The sequence below is a fragment of the Microtus pennsylvanicus genome, chromosome 19 (genome assembly GCF_037038515.1).
Source record: "Microtus pennsylvanicus isolate mMicPen1 chromosome 19, mMicPen1.hap1, whole genome shotgun sequence".
NCBI classification, from domain to species: Eukaryota; Metazoa; Chordata; class Mammalia; order Rodentia; family Cricetidae; genus Microtus; species Microtus pennsylvanicus.
The window spans coordinates 17,683,076-17,703,443 of NC_134597.1; the positions used below are offsets into that span (position 1 = coordinate 17,683,076).

At 36.7% G+C, this 20,368-nt stretch overlaps 1 protein-coding gene across 7 annotated transcripts in view; it reads right to left on the minus strand.

The window, feature by feature from the left end:
• Cadps2 (calcium dependent secretion activator 2) overlaps window positions 1–20,368 on the minus strand; it is a 505,709-nt gene that overhangs the window by 235,499 nt on the left and 249,842 nt on the right. For all 7 annotated transcript variants that reach the window (XR_012908510.1, XR_012908509.1, XR_012908508.1 and 4 more), the window contains exon 7: window positions 3,911–4,022. Coding sequence is in view for 4 of the 7 variants with exons in the window: in XM_075953365.1 (XP_075809480.1) it covers window positions 3,911–4,022 (112 nt within the window). In the remaining 3 variants the exon portion in view is untranslated. The remainder of the gene's footprint in view (window positions 1–3,910; window positions 4,023–20,368) is intronic.

Genomic DNA, 20,368 nt, shown 5'->3' on the forward strand with positions numbered 1-20,368 from the left:
GAATACTTATCAAAAGCAAGATGTTTAAAACAGCCCACTACTATAAGTAAACTACAGATGCTACTGGATATCAGCTGTTCTTCAATTAGTATCATTTCCACTTTAAGAGCTAATCCAACATACTTAAATTGCATTTACTGTTCATGCATCTTTATTCTTCTCTAATCTTTTATTAGATTATTTTATCATTTTTTATAACCTTGAGAATCCTGAAGAGTCCTGGCCAATCTTTCTGTACACTGTCCCTAATGTGGCTTTGCCTGACAACTTTCTCACGTGCTGGCTGGGCTTATGTTGGGGTTTGAGGAAAGAATGGCACGGATATTGAACATGGCCTTTGCTCATCACTGTGTGAGTGGGATTCAGGAAAAGTATTGATACCACAGTAACCAGACTTCTGGGCATGTGAGAGTCCTGCTGTTTTGTCTTAGTGACTTAGAGTCTTTTCCCATAAATCTTTTAAATGAATTATTTTTTTACATTTTTACAATTTTTACAATTAATTTTGTTTAGCACAATTTCTATACCACATCGAGATCCTTTTGATACAATGGGTTGATGTGTGTACACGTGTGTCTGTGTGTGTGTGTGATGTGTGTGTGTGTGATGTGTGTGTGTGCGTACACGGACTACTGTGTATACATTAAACTACATTCTGCATAATACAGAGTTCTCTGGAATTTTATCAAATATGTAATTTATTAATCCAGCCCTTCGTACCACACAGAACTGATCCACCATTCTGAAAGTATCCTATATACCCTTGATAGCAACCACTTCCCAATTAGTCTCTAGCAAGCACTTAGGCTTTCATTCTTTTAGATTTGTGTCTTATTTTCCTAGAGTCACTAGACCATATACTTCATCATCCTTTGGGATATAATCTTTAATAACTTGCTTTGTCTTTTAGCACAAAATAATATAGATGCATAGATGCAAGTTACCAATCCACCTGTTTACTGATTTTGTGAGAATGTAAAATACATAAGCCTTGTGTACATGTCTAAAAGTGGAAGCCATATGATATGTTTATGTTTAATACATAAGAGACAAGAAGATCTTCGAATGTAGCTTCTCAATTTTGTATTACCTCCACTGATACATGAGTTTCTGCTCTAGATTTTTACCAGCATTTGCTAAAGTCACTTTTTCTATATTTTAACAGTTATAGTAGATATACAGTTGTATCTTGTGATATAAACGTATTCTCCATCGTTGTTTTTTGTTTTTGAGGTTAAATATTATACACATGTATAAGTAAATTTTATGTATAAAAACAAGCTTTTCTTAGCTGGGCATGGTGGCGCATATCTTTACTCCCAGCACTTAAGAGGCAGGCAGATCTCTCAGAATTTGAGTTCCTGGACAGAGAGGGCTACACACACACACACACACACAAAAAAAAAAAAAAAAAAACCAGACCAGGCCAAATCAAATCAAACTAAACCGCAACAACAAGAGAACAAGCTTTTCTTATGTAGATTTTTTAATAATGTAAACAACAAATCTCACATCATATAAGTTAAGGTCTTTGTCTGAGAGGAGTTTCCTAAACCTAGATCAGTGTATAGATGATATCAGCATTGCCCTGCTTTACAATGGTTACCTTCCATGGGCATATCTCACATGTGCTCATAACGTGACACATCTGAGGACCTCGAGTCCAAAACGGAAACGAGGCGTAGATATTTGAAATGAAAGCCAGCAAGCCAGATGTGAAGGCAGAAGGACAATCGCAAGAGGGTTATCATGTACAGAAGAAGGATCTGGAACCAGAGGTCAGCTCACCGAGCATGGTTTCTCTAGATTGGGTGTGTGTGCAAGCCAGCAAGAATGACATTTAAAGTGCACTGCAGTCACCACTTCCCAGGTTGGGAATCTAAAGCGGGACACGACAGCCAGCATTTTAAACTAATATCCAGGGGCTGCTGATGTGGTTGCTCCAGGGCCACTATGAAGGCTTATCAGGCTAAGATGAAGCGTTGGCTTCTTCCTCCAAAGAGGTGGGATGTTAGGATGAGGGAAGGAGAGACGGAGGGACCTCTCGGTCACTGACTGACAACGCCTGTATGGAATACTTCTTTATGATCGTGTGAATTGTGTGTTCTCTTTGCAGGCAGTTTCAGCATGTAAATCTGAAGCTCCAAGGAAGGAAAGTAACTCTGGCAGTCAGACACACAAACAATATCTGCAGTCTTCAAACTGACGTAGATCATTAGGAAAGACCAGAGGTTTCCAACATGGACGTATGACTTGATAAGGGCCTCTGGGGCCATCTACAATGTCTTAAGACATTTCTGATTATTGTATCCTGGTATTTATTGACTAGGGGAAAAGGAGGACATTAATATCACAAAATGAAAGGGGCAGCACCCAATAATAAGTACTTTGCTTAAAAGATTAGAATACTAAAGTTGAGTAACTCAGAAAAATTATCTGATTTCTGAAAGTTATGCAAGTGTGATCTCAAATTTACAATTATATAGGAAAATATACTACATATGTCTTCACCTTAAAAATTGATTAAATATGTTATTAATTATCTCAAAATGAATCAAAATAACCAAAGAATGACATACAAAGTTAAGTTTCAAAGACCTGCTCTTTAATACTGAGAAATAGTTACAGTAAGGAGATAAAGTAAATGGATATAATAGTAGTTTAAGTGAAAAACTCTGATTCATAAATCCCTAAGATGAGATTACTCTCTGCGGATCTCCTGGTACATTACGCTACAGGCACCTTTACTGAGAGGATAAATGTGTGACTCTATGATTGCAAGAAGAAAACGTTCAGCTTAGCTGTCCAAAGCATGGAAAAAAGAAGCAACCTGGAACTGCAAGAATTCCAAGTGAGAGGTAGAAAAGGAATTAATAAAACATGATGCTGAGAGGGGAAATCCCCAAACAGAGATGGCTGCTGCTGTTTGTCTATATCTATACCTGCAAAAGTCATCCATAGTACCACTAAAGGTGTATGTTCCTGAAAACACCTGCGACAGCTGTTTTCAGATCTGGGTTCATATAGCAGAAAACTGTCACACCTCAGAACATATCCACCTCATCAGACTGCAAATCACCTTCCATACTGGGCTGTGGTAAGTACTAGACTACTTAGCCCTTTAATGCCAATGTGAAGAACACAGGGGTTATAAATATAATTCCAAATAAAAGGCAGTGAGTGTAGGGAAACACATTGATGCCGTGCTAAAAGCAATGCGAGGAAGACCACATCCATGGGAGAGCAGCAGAGAGGAAAGAGAGATGCCCTATAGGAATGCCCTATAGAGGGATTCCAATTTGGTTAAGTGCTCCAGATTTAAACAGCAGGTAGCCTTGTTCGTTAAAAACGGTCTTTCAACCCTTGAACAGAGTCATTAAATGAGACTGACATTTCATCTGGAGGGACAAGGGGGCTGGGATGGATGATATTCAGCAACCAAAGATGGAGTTGGTGATTCTGGGCTCATGTGTACCTCTTAGGCATCCAAAGCCTGTCACAATATTTTCTAATGTATACACAGTCATGATTAGTAGATTATAGCTGTAACATGGATTTATGGAAAATTATAAATAAGTAGTCTGATATACTTTGCATTTGTTAAATTATTTTGTGTGTGCCTGGGTATGTGTATGCATGTATGTGCATGAGGGCAAACACATGCAATGATGAGGCTTTGGAGGTTTTAGGACCAGCCATGTTTCATGTGGAGATTCACCATATGGGTTACAGGGATTGAACTCAGGCCATGAGGGTTGGTTTAGGTACTTTCACCCATTGAGTCATCTTGTTGGTCAGATTTTTAAATACTTTATAAACACAAATTTTACCTGAGAAATACTTGTCGATGTTCCTGTGAATCATGCTAATGCCATGATACCCTGGACAAGCAGGAACGAGAAAAACTCACCCTTCCCAGTTCCTTGTCTTCCAGGGCCAGGACCCCAGTGCTTTCTGTGAAGAGTTTCACTTTGACCACAGGCCGAGGATGGGTAGTACTGAAATCGCCTTGAGTTCCCCATCTGCAGTGAAGTAAAAAAAAAAAAAAAATGTCTTTACTATGCAGCATTAATTTCCCACCTAGATAGACATGTCTCTATTGAAGGCACATTAAGCAACGGAGACTCTTTTATGACTCAATGAGATTTTCATCTTTGTTTTTGTTTCTGACAGATGGCACCATCCAAAGGAAAATAACAGCAAGCTTTATAGCTTGTAATAGTTATTCAGCTGCTCAAAAATTAGCATACTGATCTCCAAAATATGGGATGCTGTATGAATTTAGGTTAAGGAAAGGCACTATGGAAGTTTCTAGTGAAATCTATTATTTTATCAATTACAATGAACAATGCAATAGAATTTTTATGAATAGGAAAACTGCTAGGGGTGTCTATGTGGGAAATGGCTTTACAGAAACCTGCTCTTACATACCATGGAACTTTACTCCCCCCACCTCTAGGAAGTCTTTACTAAATACTGTTTATCTTTATTGTTTGAAAAGTGAGGACAATTATCTTAGACTATTTCTTTACAGGACATTTTATAGCATCTTTCAAAAAGAATGAAATATGTTCCATAAAAATTTGAACAGTCTGTGGCTAATTTCCCAATACATTCTCTAAAGGATGGAAATAAGTCTGCTGACATCTGGCTTTTCAACTCATCATAACAAAATAACATGTTTTCTTGGCTTATCTTTTAATTAATGTCATCTTATCTTTATCACGCACCAATTCATCTGAGCTTATTGACAAACTCAACTGGCACACAGCTGAAATTAAAAAAAAAAATCTTATCAGATTTCTTGAAATTCTGAGAGATCCCAGGTATGGAGACACAGCATGAACAAAACACCATTGAATAAAATGCCGCAAAAGAGAGGAAAAAAAAATTAAGGGTTTAACAAAATACAGATTCTGGTTAAAAATAAAACACTAAACCATGCCAATTTTCTTGTATGTGTCAAAAACAACCAATTTATCATTTTTATAAAGCTTAATATGTTTATATTATAACTCTCATTCAGAAAGTTAGTTAACTCTTAAAAACAAGTATGTTAAAAACTGAATAAATGTTATGTGTTTGTCTTCTATCATAGCATTGAAAACACTGCAAAAATGCATTCAACAGTAAAAGCTATTGCAATGACCGGAGAAATCAGCATTTATATGAAAGCTGTTCCATTGAGACTAAAGTCACAGGCCAGAGAGAAGGGTTCAATCAGGGTGGAAAAGATGCCTACGCTCTATTTCAGACTTCTATAAAAAAGACATCAAGTTCTTATTTTGTTTGTATTTTTTTTTGCCATTTTACTGAATAAAGTTGGTCTGTGGTAGAACAAAGGCAAAAAAAAATAAAATTAGAATAGAAATGGATTCTCACTATATTGTGTGGAAGTACAAGTCTTGAGTTTAGCTTGAAGTCTGGTTAGAAAATTTGGATTCTTATAACATATCTTCCTTAATTCTTTATCAGATGGCTACAATTTCAAGGCTATCCTTGGATAATTTTGCTATGGCTAGGATTAAAAATTTATAACAGTCTTGGAGGCACCTAATATTCTTCCATAAGAATTTATTCATCCTTTAAACAATTTCCATTTAACAACATTTCTTTAGATTTGTGTTTTGCTTTGGGAACCGATAGATGCCAAACTAGATAAGAGCTAGGGGGGGATGGATGTCTTAAGGAAGTTGAGCTAGAAGAACACAGGCAATATGGAAGTAGAGAAGGGAGTTCTTGGAGTCGAAAGGTTCAACAGGGATGGGGTAGTGGAATAGAGGAGATCAGAGAGCAATGAGAAGATTAACCAAAGTGAAGGACCTATGGGTACCATACTGAAACCTATTACTTTGTAAGCTGATTAAGTATGTAAGTTAAAGATTATAACTAGAAGGGAGTTATACTTCATAGCTAAATAATGCTGCTCCTTGTATCAGGCATGGATACCTCTCTATAAATTTTTGGTCAGGGAAGCCTAGAAGTTCCCAGAATAATACAGGTTATTGTCTTATTGCCTTTTCTCTCAGTTGCCCACTGGAACTAGATGGACAAGACCCTATTGCCAAAGACACCATACACCTTACTTGACAGATATAGATAAACCAAGCTAAAACTCATCTGGAAGATTCTCCCTGCCTGCTAGCTTTATAGTGCCCCGAGTGATGGTTGTTCGGCACTTTTTGGTAGATTGTCTTTAACAGATATCCCTTTTTTATCATATGCATACAAATAAATCAGAGTCAATAGATGCATGCACCTATAATTAATATACATAACACTGATATTACATATATGTTACATAAAGGATATGTACATTATAAATATATAATATAAAATCAAATACATGACATACAAAGGAGATATATAAAAATATATGTACACACATACAATCACAGGATGCATGGTGTTTGGTCAACAAGAAGCTGAATGCAAGATGATGTTGCCACATAATCCAGAAATGCATCAGCTGTACAGAGTTTATTTTAGTATTACTATATGATGTTTGCACAACAGAACTTGTCATTATTTTCAAAATGTTTCTACCATATTAAGTCACATACACACACAGGTATATGTTGACCTTATCCCAATACCATGGTTACCTTTCAAATATTAAAATACAGAAATAATACTAGGCTAGTAACAGTGATGAGGGGGAGGATCTTTGGGGAGTCAGAAAAGGTACCCATAAATTTAATATATTTCAGAATAAGCAATGATTCATATAAACACAAAGTGATTCAACATATAAGAAGTAATTATTAATCAAGATCATAGAACCTGATATGAGTGATCTCAAACCAGTCTGATAATTAGGTTAGAGCCTGGTAGGCAATAAACATTATATTATAGGTCTCTGTAGTAATGTAGAAGAAGAATCCCCACAACTGATTTCTAAGAAAAAGAAAAGAGAATACTAAAGACCATTTTTTGAAATGAGAAAAGCAAATATAATGTTTTTTCAGGCTGGGAGGAGCAGAGAAGCAAGAATATCAGGAATTCTGATTATAACAGACCAGAAGACTGATGCTTTAATTCCACTGAAAACGTACAGTTTTAAGGTCAGTGATATGGCTCACGAAGTCAAAGTGTCGCCACAGGAGCCTGAGGACCCAAGTTTAACCCTTGAAACCGACATAATGGTGTAAGGAGAGAACCAGTTTCTGAAAGCTGTCCTCTGAGCTCAATATATGTGCCATGGTAAGCCTCATCCTCTCTCACATCAAAGAAAATAAAAATAAGAAGTACTAACAATGTGCAAATATAAAGAGGGGAGCAAATAGAATTCTACGGTACTTCTTTATGCTAGCAACTCACTATATAAGTAAAGATTGATAACATCTTGATAACTTCTTCTATGAAAAATAAGAACAAGGGCCTAGAGAGATGGCTCCATAGCTAAAGACAGGATTTGCCTTTCCAGAGGACCGAAATTTGATTCCCAGCACCCACATTCAAGGTCACAACTATGTATAATTACAGTTCCAGAGGATCTTAGGCTTTCTTCTGTCTCTGTAAGTACCAGGAACTCCTGTAGTGCACAGATACACATGCAAGCAAACAGTCATAAACTTAAAATGCAATATAAAACTTTAAAAAAAAGTTAAGAATGTGCAATAAGAATATACTTATGATTCTAGAATAATGAATGAATAAAAATCCCATGTGTCCCACATCCCCTTGAAAAATGATTAGGAAGAGCCAAGAAGACAGTAAGTCTATCTTTCATGTTTACTGATCCATTTCCCTATTTCCTACTCAACTGGCACTTTCCAACACTTTCAGCAATTAATACCAAAATTTCTATTACTTTTTTAGTATTAAGTGATAAAAGAATACATTGCACTTGCTATCAATTTACTTGACTTAAAATACACTGCCCTTCTGTATTTGTATGGCTACAACCCTACTTATGAGGATTCAGACTTGAGCGTAAATCTTCAAATGAATTAAACATGTACAAAGCACCTTTACAAAGACAGCAGGACTTCCTGACTCTGAAAACACAGTTTAGTTCACACACCAGCTGAAATAACTAACATTAATTATGCATTGGATATTAAAGTATACTGCAATTTTTATCTGGGGCCAAGATGCATATTGCTACTTTTTCATTCAGTATTTATTCAATCAAATAATGCTACACATTAAATCTACTATACCACCCCACATAACAGCAAAGATTTGAGCACACTGAATGCCTTCTATTATAGAGAGGTTATGTAAAATATGGGTATATTATGGAACAATTTGTTACCAAATAATGATAGTTGTACCGAGGATGTAAAACCATGGAAAAGATGAAAAATTTAAGAAATAGGTTGTAAAAGCAAATGTGTTTCTCTTAATTCATGCAAAATAATACAAAGCACCAAAGCTATCCTGTTGGCACTTAGAGGCTAGTAGACTGCACATGATAAATAGCTTGTTGACTACATTTTGTAACATCTATTTCTCACCATCCCTGTCCTTCACTCTTAAGATCTGGCTATTTCCCGGGACCTCCAAATAGCTGCAGAACTAATTTACACCTGGGATCTGAAAGGTCCTCCAATACCACTAACCTCTGCGTTTGAAGTATGTTCAAAAATCATGAGCAATAAAATGGTTGTATCAGAGTCATTCAAATTTCTTAATTAGAATTCATGTTATAAATATATAACAAATGTGTGATTATAAAACTAAGTAGCAATCAAATGGTCTTCTAGATATTTATGTTGATAACCTTAAACGAGTGCTGCTCCCATCATTGATTAGAGAAGCTTCCTTTAGCAGTGGACAGTAGTTAATGCAGAGACTCAGAACTGCTCAAAGTGCTAAGAGTGACTGTTGAAAGCCCTAAACAGGACTTCTATCTCACTCCCTCCAAGCTCACGAATGTCACTTAAAAAAAAAAAAAGAGTGGGGATCTTGTAAGGGCTGGGAAATGCAGAGGAGTGTCTTTCAATGCTGTTTCTCAGATATGGCATGAACAATGTCATCAGAAACACTCTGCTGCGGTGGCTACAGACAAAATGATAAAAATCAAAGTATAAATGCATATGAGCTGGGAAGAAAAAGGCAGAATGTCTGCAGGAGTAGTGGAAGAGAGGATAATGGGCATAGATATGTTCACAGTGCATTGTGCATGTCTGAAACTGTAAAAAATAAAACGAATTTACAATGTTTAAAAAAAGAAAGGGAGGAGAAAAAAACAGTATTTAAATGTATGCGCAGCGAACACCTAGGTCTACTAACAGCACTACAGAATCTCATGAATGATTTCAATGTACTTCCTGTTTATGCCTTTGAAATAAAAACTAGTATAGAAACACTAGACTACCAGTCCAGTCATTTCGATTATGAACTTTATCATTTTGATAGCCTTCCCTTAATAGAGATTCTATAAATATGGACGTGTATTTCTTTTGGAGGTTAGAGTAAACAGTTCATAGAAGGCTACCTACAAAGATATACCTTGTCCAGGCCCTTTATGCTCTCTGCTTCCTGCTATGAGCCTAATGGCTCTTTCCTCTACCAGGCTACCATGCTGTGGTGTTCTCCCTTGCCACAGGCCTGAAGCCAGAGGAAGGAGCTACTGGACTGACCACCCTGAACCATGAATACAAATAAAACCTTTTTCCTCTGAGCTGTTTTTTTTTTTTTCAGGAATTTGTTACAGCAATGAAAATTCTGAAACAATGATTGACCGAGTTTACAAAAATGTCTTATCTCAATATCTATTATTAAATACTATAAGCAAATTTGAAAATTCCCTTTAGTGATATGAGGGTCAATAAATACACAAAGCCAAACAGCTTTGGCAATGAATGAAATCATAGCAGAATTTTGTAGGCTACAAGACATTTATTCTTCATATCACATTGTCAGGTGAATCACTAAACAATATACTACCCTATATTTTCAAGAAAATAAAAAATATTATTGATGTACATATATCAAAATAACAACATTAATGAAATTAAGGACACAAACATCACAATATTGTTCTGGACAGTTTTACATAACCATGTGTGTGGGAAAAGTTAAATTAATTAATAAAAATAATAGCTGTTATTTAATCTCTACCCACACAAGAGCATAGTAGTTTGAGGGCTAAACAGGGAAGAATTTAGAGACAGAATTTACTGTCTTACTTGCAAAAGGACAACCACTCTATCCTAATTCAATAATGTTCCATAGAATTTCAGTGAGGCAGTCATGTAAGGAACTCATTTTAATACTCATTTAACACGTTAACACTTCTTTAATTAATACAAGGGCACAGCACTTTTCACAAAGAAAATATGGAATGTGGACCATAGCTATTAGTATGTTTACGGTAGTGCTATGATTTTTATCTCTACTGCCTGTACAAAATGGTATCTACTAAAAAAAAAGTAGTTTAAAACATTGTAATTTTAATAAGTCTCACTAAATGTTGATATTAAAATCTAGACCAAAAGTAAACACAACAATGAGAGAGATTGGCTGCCAGCAAAGTATAACAAAAAGACAGGAAGAGGAAGGAAGGGACGGAGGGCATGAGAAGGAGAGAGAATCAGAAGAGACAGAAAGAGGAAGAACAGAAATGAGAGAAGACCAATAAAAGCATAATCTGGAAACAGTAAAGAGAATTATAAATAATGTATATTTTAATGTACATTTGCATCCAATTAAAAACCTTCCCCCTTTTTTGTGTGTGTGTGTGTCTGGAAAGGGAGGGGTCCTGTAGAGATAACTTTAGGATCTCCATGACTTTGAGAACAGCAGCATGTCTGAGGAAAGTTTTGGTACAGATTCCGTGAAGATAGTGTGCCAGAGGCCTTGAACCAGACCAATGACTCTTTGGAATGAACATTTGGAGATGGACAAAGGGGTTGTGGAGGTTTGAAAAAAAAAATGGCCCCCAAATGGAGTGGCACTCTTAGGAGGTATGGCTTTGCTGGAGGAAGTGTGTCACTGCAGAGGTAGGCTTTGAGGTCTCCTTTGCTCAGACTTCCCTCAGTGTGTCAGTCGGTTGACTTCCTGTGGCCTGTGATGTGTGGTACTCTCAGCTCTAGCACCTCAACTGCCCGAATGCCATCCTGCTCCCCATTATGATGAAACTGTAAGCAAGCCACCCAATTCAATGGTTTCCCTTTTTAAGAGTTGCCATGGTCATGGTGTCTTTTCAAGTAATAGAAACCCCTAACTAAGAAAGAAGTTGGGCTGAATGAATTTTTGCATTATAATAGGGCTATAAGCCCTTGGGGGCCAGTGACTGAAATGTGGTGGTTTGTAAGAAAATGGCACCCAAAGGGAGTTGGCACTATTAGGAGGTGTGGTCTTGTTGGAAAAAGTGTGTCATTGTGGGGGTGAGCTTTGAGTTCTCTTTTGTTCACGCTTCTCACAAGTGTGACTTCCTGTTACCTACAAGATGGAGGACTCTCAGCTATTTCTTCAGTGCCATGTCTGCCTGCATGCCACCATGCTCCCCACGTGATAATAGAATGACCTGAAACTGTAAGCAAGCCACCACAATTGTTTTCTTGATAAGGGTTGCTGTGGTCATGGTGTATCTTCATAGCCAAAACCCTAATTAAGACTGTGTGGTACACTGCAACACCCAATGTCACCGGTATAAGTAAAGAGGTACCTGAGGGATGGAGGAGAAAGACATTTTTTGTTATTGTTGTTGTTGTTTGTTTGCTTTTTGGTTTTGATTGATTTGGGAAGGCTCTTTGGGGGATGCTGTAAGGTTGAGGGGAGGATGTGGAGGAACTGGCAGGTGAGTAGGATTGGGGTGCACAATGTGGAGTTTTGAGATAATTAATAAAAAATTATGTTATAATAATCTAAAAAAGAAATATAAGGCAAAAAGTCTACAAAAATAAAAAAGCTTTCCTTTAAAAACAATTATCATTCAAAATGTTGATAAAAGTGTTTAATAGAACTAGGAAATAATGTTTAAGTAATGAATTAATCATCACTCTAGGCTTTTGACATGTCTTGAAAAACAGATGAAAACTTTATATAAGGGTAGACAGACAATACAAAGTTATTTCTTCAAACAGGACAGAGTGAAAAAAAAAGTTGAATTCTATCTCCTATTTGGGAAGCAGCAAACTTTTGGGGGGATGGTCAGGGCGGGTAACAATTACTTTCAGGAGGAAAGAAAGGCCCTACAGGCTTCTTTCTTTCCTTATTGTCTCTTAGATATTTTCCTTCCCCTTAAAGGAGATAGCTCCTATTCTGTTGCTCTCAAGATTGTAAAAGCCTCAGAATAATAGGATAAAATTGTCCTCTAATGTCTGTATTTCTCTTCAGAAGTATTCATGCCATTAAACCCCCACATCCAGCATGGAGACATCATTTACACTTGTATCATTTTCTTCTGGGAAAGACTAGCAAGTGTGTTAGCATAACACTGGGGAAGATAGAAGACGCAATCTCTTACAAGTATTTCTGTTCTCTTTCTCAGAGCAGGGTAGTTCAAAACATTAGCTTGAAGCATCTAATTTTAAAGAGACAATTTGTCACATCCTGTATTACAGTTTTCCTTGGCCAAGACAATACCAGAAAAGTATAACTTCTTGTAAGATGAAAACTAGGGCTTTTAAGAGTTTACATATAGAAAAACAGTTTAAAGATTTGATATCTAAGAGGAATCAATTAAAATGTTCATTTCAAACATGTATATATATATATATATCCAGAATGAGACAAACAAAAAAAAATAATCACAGAAGCAAACAAGATATAATATATAGTGAGAGTGAGTGAGCCACCTACAAAACTTTAACAGTATATTTATATTATTACAAAACCTTGAACTTACAGGTTTATTTGAAAGAATCATCTTGGTTACTTCTAATTTTGAGTGTTTGTAAAAGCTAGCTATAATATAGGAATTGGAGAGAAAAATCCCTACAATTTACTTAAATCCCTACAAATTAAAATGCAATTTAATGTATATAGTATCTTTATCCCTTTAATATTTATTTTTGATATTATAATATGATTATAATATTGTTGCCTTCCATTTCCTCTTTCCAAACCCTCCCATACACCCCTACCCAAGTTCCTTCAAATCCACGGCCTTTTTTCACTAATTGTTATTGTATCTACATATGTATATACATATATATTCCTAAATATATTTTGAAAGATATAAAATTCTACAAAACAAAATAGACTCTATATTCTTAGGCTATAACTATCTCTAAGTAATCACTATAGCCCATGCCACTAACAGGTTGGAGTACCCACAAGCTACTAATTCCTTTTATCAGATGCTCTCCAACAATTCAGATCTGAACTGACAGGGGTAAAACGGACTAATATTGTTTGGGACAAGTCATAGGAGAATATCAAATACCTTGCTTAGTAGTTCCTTAACTTCAAGGACTTAAAGTCATATTTTCTTGTCAAAGGCTGACAGTTAAAAGCAGACACCCCCGAGCTCTCTAGTTGCTCCAGATATAACCATCTGCTCCATCCAGCTCTGGAGTAACAACATTGAAGGTTTAAAGGGGGCACACTTGGATGAATCATCTCCACATTTCCTTTCCAATTGTCCGCTGAGTGTCTCCCCAGAGATAACACAACTTTTACCTTTGTTTTCTTTTTTTAAGTGACAGTATCTTTGGATGCAATGATGAGAAGGTCCAACTGTACAGCGGGAGCTGAGAGCAACAGAAGTCCCTGAGTTCCACGAACATCCTGGCTTCCAGAAAGAGCCAAATTGCCTAGTATTATTTGTAAAGGATTCAACGGGGGAAGACAGATAGAAATGTCAAGCAATCTGCCAGGCGAGATAACAAAGCCACTGAGGGTCAGCTGAGAGGGCTACTTCCACAGCTGCTGTTATACAGCTGCTTAGTGTGCTGCAGATGCTGCAGCGGCGGTTGCTAACGCAGAGGCAAAGGGACGGGGCCAGGTCCAGACAGAATAGGTGGATGGATGGACTGCGGACAACAGACAGGCAGATAGCAATTTGGGTGGCCTGTGTCAATAGCGGGAACCAATTTGAGATAAGGAATCGTTTAGGACAACTGTGGGTTCCTTGTTTATGAGTCTCCTGGTACAAATAGAGGGAGAGTCAGAAGGCAGTAGATAGGTCAGGGCTGCTATTACCATAGTGGTACTAGGGATTCACCTCTTTATGAATTCCAGATAAGGGAGTCAAATGCTTTGCTTCATCTGGTATATCTGACAAGTACTTACTGATAAGGCTTTACTATCTCTGCATGCTCTTACAGTCCCAAATCACTTTGAAAAATTTACAAGGTGGTACCTTTTTGACTTCAGAGAACATGTCATTTATCTGTCTATGCATGTGGATCATTCTAGTGGGAAATCAAGAGTTACATTTTGGTTTTTTCAGATTCCCAATTCAGGCCATTCTCCTTCTTTTGGCTGGTATACTCAGAGGTGAGATTTTTATGTCTTTATTCATCTCTCTTTGGGCTGTGCTACTTCAACAATAAAAATAAAAGGGCTTAGTTTTAGTAAGGTGGAGATGACATTAAAATCCACAGAATGAGTGCAGGGCCAAGACAAGTGGCATAACCGCAGCCAAAAAAAAAGGCAAATTCACACAGGTAAAATGTGTCACTAAGCCCAGAACACAGCGCAGACTGCAGTGAGCAAGCAATCAGAAAGGGGAGACCGAAGAAAGGCATCTAAGGAATTAATTCTACACAGAGATAAACCAGGGCATAGTCACACAGCAATACAGAGCCAAGCTAATGGGAGAAGCAGAGTAGACAACTCTGTGATGGCCTTTATTTAACTTAAACTGGGATAACCAGTCTCTAACAATCAGCTTCCACCCTGTAGTAAGGGAGCAGAGGACCTGCTGCTTTGGGCATGAACGACCTTCATGGGTGGTTCTTTGTTATCAAACCCCAGCAGCTCTTTTCTTTCCCTCAGAGTTTACAGTACTGAGAAATCCTAAGGAAATCTGTATTTATTACAAACAAACAAACATCAACTCCCCTCCCCTATATACTTACTGGAGTCTGTGGGAAAAAGGGGAAAGAGAAGCAAGGCAGTCAGATGCAAATATCTTTCTTGGCATGATATATTTCTACCACCATGCTCAGCTGCCCACAAACACCTCACTCACAAGGCTCTAGACACTGAACATCTACTCTTGCCTCTTCTTCACTGACAGTGCTTACTCCCTACCCCATCAACTGCTGGCTAAATCCTTGTCCTTCTGCTCAGAACTCCAAGGTTACTTTCTCTTTTAGAAAGAGTTTAACCATTCTACCTGCTCCACAGGATAAAACTCTGAATGCATTATTTTCTTAGATATCTGTATAAGAATATTTTCTTTCCAAAGCAGTTACCCAGTTTGTGATTATATGTTATTGGTATTTAGTTTTACTGGCTATTTCATACTGTATGTAAGAAGCTATTTTTTAAAAGCTAACATTAGTGAACATTTCAAACCCAGTAGGGTACCTGATACAGAACAGATCTCAACTATTTGATGAATGAAAATATACCAAATGACAACATATACCTTATTTCTAATCAATTCATAAAGAGACTATGAATCAATATACAGAAAAATGGAAGAGTATAACCTAGCATTACAAAGAATGCTAAAGAACAGAACCCAAATTGGCCAAATTTATAGCAAGCTTTCAATATCGCCAGTCCAGTGACTGCCTCTCTTTAAAAGTTAGAGGGGATTTGAGAGGCCAGCCCCAAACATAGGAGAAGTGGGGTTTTATACACCCCCAAACTGCAAACGTAGGGGGTTTCTAAGGGTTGAGGACTTCCAGGGTAAATTTTGGTTCCACAGGAACTTGGCAGAACATCTTATCTTATGAGGATGGAGGTCAGGATATGGTTGGAGTATACGGTGTGGAACTTGTAAAATTTCAGACACTTACTTTTTACAGTAAGCAGAAACAAACTTACTTTGACCACGCAACAAGATAGCTACTGATCTTAAAATGGAGTCTGGCTGATTCATTACTAAGCCGAGTGCATATAAGAACTTTATCAAGGGGAATTATCGTAGTCAATGGCAAAAGGTATTATTGTGTAGCTATTAGAAAAAAGTACCATAATCGTAAGTGTGCATCATCACAGAGGGTAGAAGAAGACAGTGTAATGAGGGCTGTAACTCAGGGAAGCCTGAGTTTTCTTGACAGTTTACTCAACTGTGCTAAACACAGAATAGGAATTGTGTAGTGTCAGGAACTGTTCTCATTAAAAAACTACCATACTGGAAAACCGCACAGGCTCTTCAAATGAGACCGTCACTGATAAACACCAATAAACAAAAAAGCATGTGAAATACTTCAGATTCACATTTCCTTATGGAGAATGTAAACAGCTCAAGGGAGGGAAGGCTCTTAATATGAGAAAACAGTTTGTTCCAAATTAGTCTACATTTTAAAACATGTACTTAGATGTAAATGAAATCCAATATGATATTAGTATGTATACAGCGGTTTATAAAGATTTCATGACTTAAGTGAATATCTACACATCAGAACTATCACAGTTGACAAATAGAAAAGGATTTTAAAAGTTTAAAAAGCATTTACCCAAGACCATTTGCTTCTGGCCCAGTCTCTCTGTCCAAGGTCAACTAAAAAGAAGGCTAATTTCCTCGAAGCAATTTTTTTCTAGGTACTTTTTTCAGTGGGCAATATGTTTTTAAAATAAACTAGCAATTTTTTAAAAAAATGCTTGGAATGCTTAAACTTATTTTTTGAGGTTTTTCTGGGAGTGCTTTAGAAATCAGTTTGATTTTTTTCACTAGTCTTTCTGGGTTCACATTTTAGCATCCATTTCATTTTTCAGGAATTATTATCGAACACATCATATGAATTAAATGTCTGTCAGCTTAAGCATCAGCCATGGTTTTTTCTAGAGATGAATTTCTTCCAGTTTACTGATTTATTCACTAAGAAATTCTACTCAAACTCAAAAACAAATAAGAATACCCAAATTGGGAGACACAGACAGAAACAGCACATAGCAGACCAAGAGGTGAGTGATTAGCCCCACAGCTGGACAGCTCAATCTTGAGGCCCTAGACCTCAGGGCAAAAGCCCAGACCCCTCCCCCGCCTGCCTCAGCTGTACTAGCCCGCCAGCAGGCAGGCCTTCCTTAGGCAGGGTGCCCCAACACCCTCCCGTAGAACCCTGTAATCTACAAGTCCCACTCAGACCCCAAACCCACCCATCCCTGAAGATCTCCGCAGCTCTCTGAGACAGAGACAGCAGCCCCAATGATTAGTCCAAGAGAGGATTCCCTGAGACAGAGACACTGACTGCAAGGATCAGACTAAGAGACAAAGACACAGCCTGCACAATAGGAGGAAGAGACAGGTAGGCAAGAATACAATCAACAACATAAAGAGCAATATGGCAGCACAAGAACTAGTAGTCCTCCAACAGGAAGACCGGGACATCAATCACAGAAGAAGCAGAGCAGAAGAAAACAACCTTACATACAACTTTATGAAGATGATAGAGACTCTTAAAGAGGAAATAAAAGACCCTTAAAGAAATGGAGGAAAACACAAACAAAAAATTGGAAGAAGTCAATAAATCTCTTAAAGAAAGCCAAAAATAAAATTCAAAAATTAAACAGTGGAGTAAACAGTTCAAGACTTAAAAATCTAAGTAGAGGCAATAAAGAAAACACAAACTGAGGGAATTCTGGAAAAGGAAAAGCTGGATAAATGAACAGGAACTACAGATACACGCATAATGATCAGAATACAGAGATGAAAGAAAGAATTTCAGGAATTGAAGATACAATAAATAGAAGAAATAGATTCATCAGTCACAGAAAATGAAAAATAAAAAAAAAGTTCTTAACACAAAACATCCAGGAAATCTGAGACCATGAAAAAATCAAACCTTAGAATAATAGGGATAGAAAAAGAAGAACTCCAGCTCAAAATCATAGAAAATATATTCAATAAAATCATAGAAGCAAACTTTCCCAGGCTAAAGAAGACATGCCTATGAAGGTACAAGAAGCTTACAGAACACCAAATAAACTGAAACAAAAATAAGTCCTTTTACCACATAATAATCAAAACACTAAACATACAGAATAAAGAAAGAATATTAAGAGCTGCAAAGGAAAAAGGCCAAGAAACATATAAAGGCAGACCTATCAGAATTATACCTGACTTCTCAATGGAAACTCTGATACTAAGAGACCACAGATACAAGCCCAAGCTACTATATCTAGCAAAGCTTTTAATCAACACGGACAGAGAAAACAAGATATTCTATGACAAAATCACGTTTAAACAATACCTATCCACAAATCTAGCCTTATAGAAAGTACTAGAAGGAAAACGCCAAGCCAAGGAAGTTAGTTTAACCCACAAAAACACAAATGACAGATAACCTCACACAGACAAACCTCAAAGAAAGGAAACACACACACAAAAGAAAGGAAACACACAAACACTACACTGAAAAATAACAGGAATTAACAACCACTGGTCATTAATATCTCTTAATATCAATGGATTCAATCCACTTATAAAAACACACAGGCTAACAGAATGGATACAAAAACAGGATCTATCTTTCTGCTGCATACAAGAAATACACCTCAACCTCAAAGTCAGACATTACCTTAGAAAAGGGGTTGGCAAAAGGTTTTCCCATCAAATGGATCTAAGAAACAAAAGGGTGTAGCTATCCTAATATCTAACAAAATAGACTTCAAACTATAATCAATCAAAAGGAATGAAGAAGGACACCTGACACTCATCACAGGAAAAATCCTTCAAAATGAAGTCTCAATTCTGAACATCTATGCCCTAAATACAAGAGTACCCACATATGTGAAAGAAACATTACTGAGGCTGAAATCGTACATCAAACTCGACACACTAATAGTATGAGACTTCGACACCCCACTCTCAACAATGGACAGGTCTGCCCGAAAGAAACTTAACAGAGAAATAAGAGAACTAATATTTGTCATGACTCAAGTAGACTTAACAGATATCTTTAGAACATTTCATCCAAACACAAAAGAATAAACCTTCTCAGTACCTCATGGATGCTTCTTTAAAATCAACCACATACTAGTTGACAAAGCAAACCTCAACAGATAAAAAAAAAAATAGAATAACCTCCTGAATCTTATCGGATCACCAACAATTACACTAACTGCAGAAAGTCTACAAACTCATAGAAACTGAATAATGGTCGATTGAATCACCCCTGGGTAAAGGAAAAAATAAGAAAAGAAATAAAGACTTTCTAGAAGTCAATGAAAAATGAACGCACAACATACCCAAACCTATGGGGCACAATGAAAGCAGTGCTAAGAGGAAAATTCATAGCACTAAGTGCCTACAAAAAGAAAGTAGAGAAATTTCGCACTAGAGACTTAATAGCACACCTGAAAGCTCTAGAACAAAAAGAATCAGACCCAACCAGAATGAGTAGGTGACAGGAAAATTTCAAACTGAAAACTGAAATCAATAAAATGGAAACAAAGAAAATAATACAAAGAATCAATGAAACAAAAAGAAGGTTCATTGAGAAAATCAACAAAATAGACAAACCCTTCTCCAAACTAACCAAAAGGCGAGAGAGAATATCAAAATTAACAAAATCAAAACCTAACAATAGACACTAAAGAAATCCAGAAAATCACTAGGTTATATATACTTTGAAAACCTGTACTCCACAAAGTTGGAAAATCTAAAAGAAATGTATAATTTTCTGGATAGGTACCACATACCAAAATTAAAACAAGACCAGAGGAACAACTTAAATAGATTTATAATTCCTAAGGAAAAAGGAGCAGTCATCAAAAGTATCCCAACCAGAAAAATCCCAGGACTTTTGTGATGGTTTCAGCAGATAATTCTACCAGAACTTCAAAGAATAACTAATACCAATACTCCTCAAATTGTTCCGTACAATAAAAACAGAAGAAACATGCCAAACTCTTTTGATGAGGCTACAATTACTCTGATACCCAAACCACACAAAGATTCAACTAAAAAAAAAATTACAGACTAGTCTCCCTCATGAACATTGATGCAAAAATACTCAATAAAATACCAGCAAATTGAATCCAAGAACACAGAAAAAAAATATCATACAACACGATCAAGTTGGTTTCATCCCAGAGACACAGGGATGGTTCAACATACAAAAATCTGTCCATGTAAACCACCATATAAAAAACTAAAAGAAAAAAATATGATCATATCATTAGATACTGAAAAAGCATATATCAAAATTCAATACCCATTCTTGATAAAGGTCTTGGAGAAATCAGGGATGCAAGGAATGTGTTTAAACATAATAAAAAGCAATATACAGCAAACCGAGAGCCAACATCAAATTCAATGGAGAGAAACTCAAGGAGATTTCTCCATTAA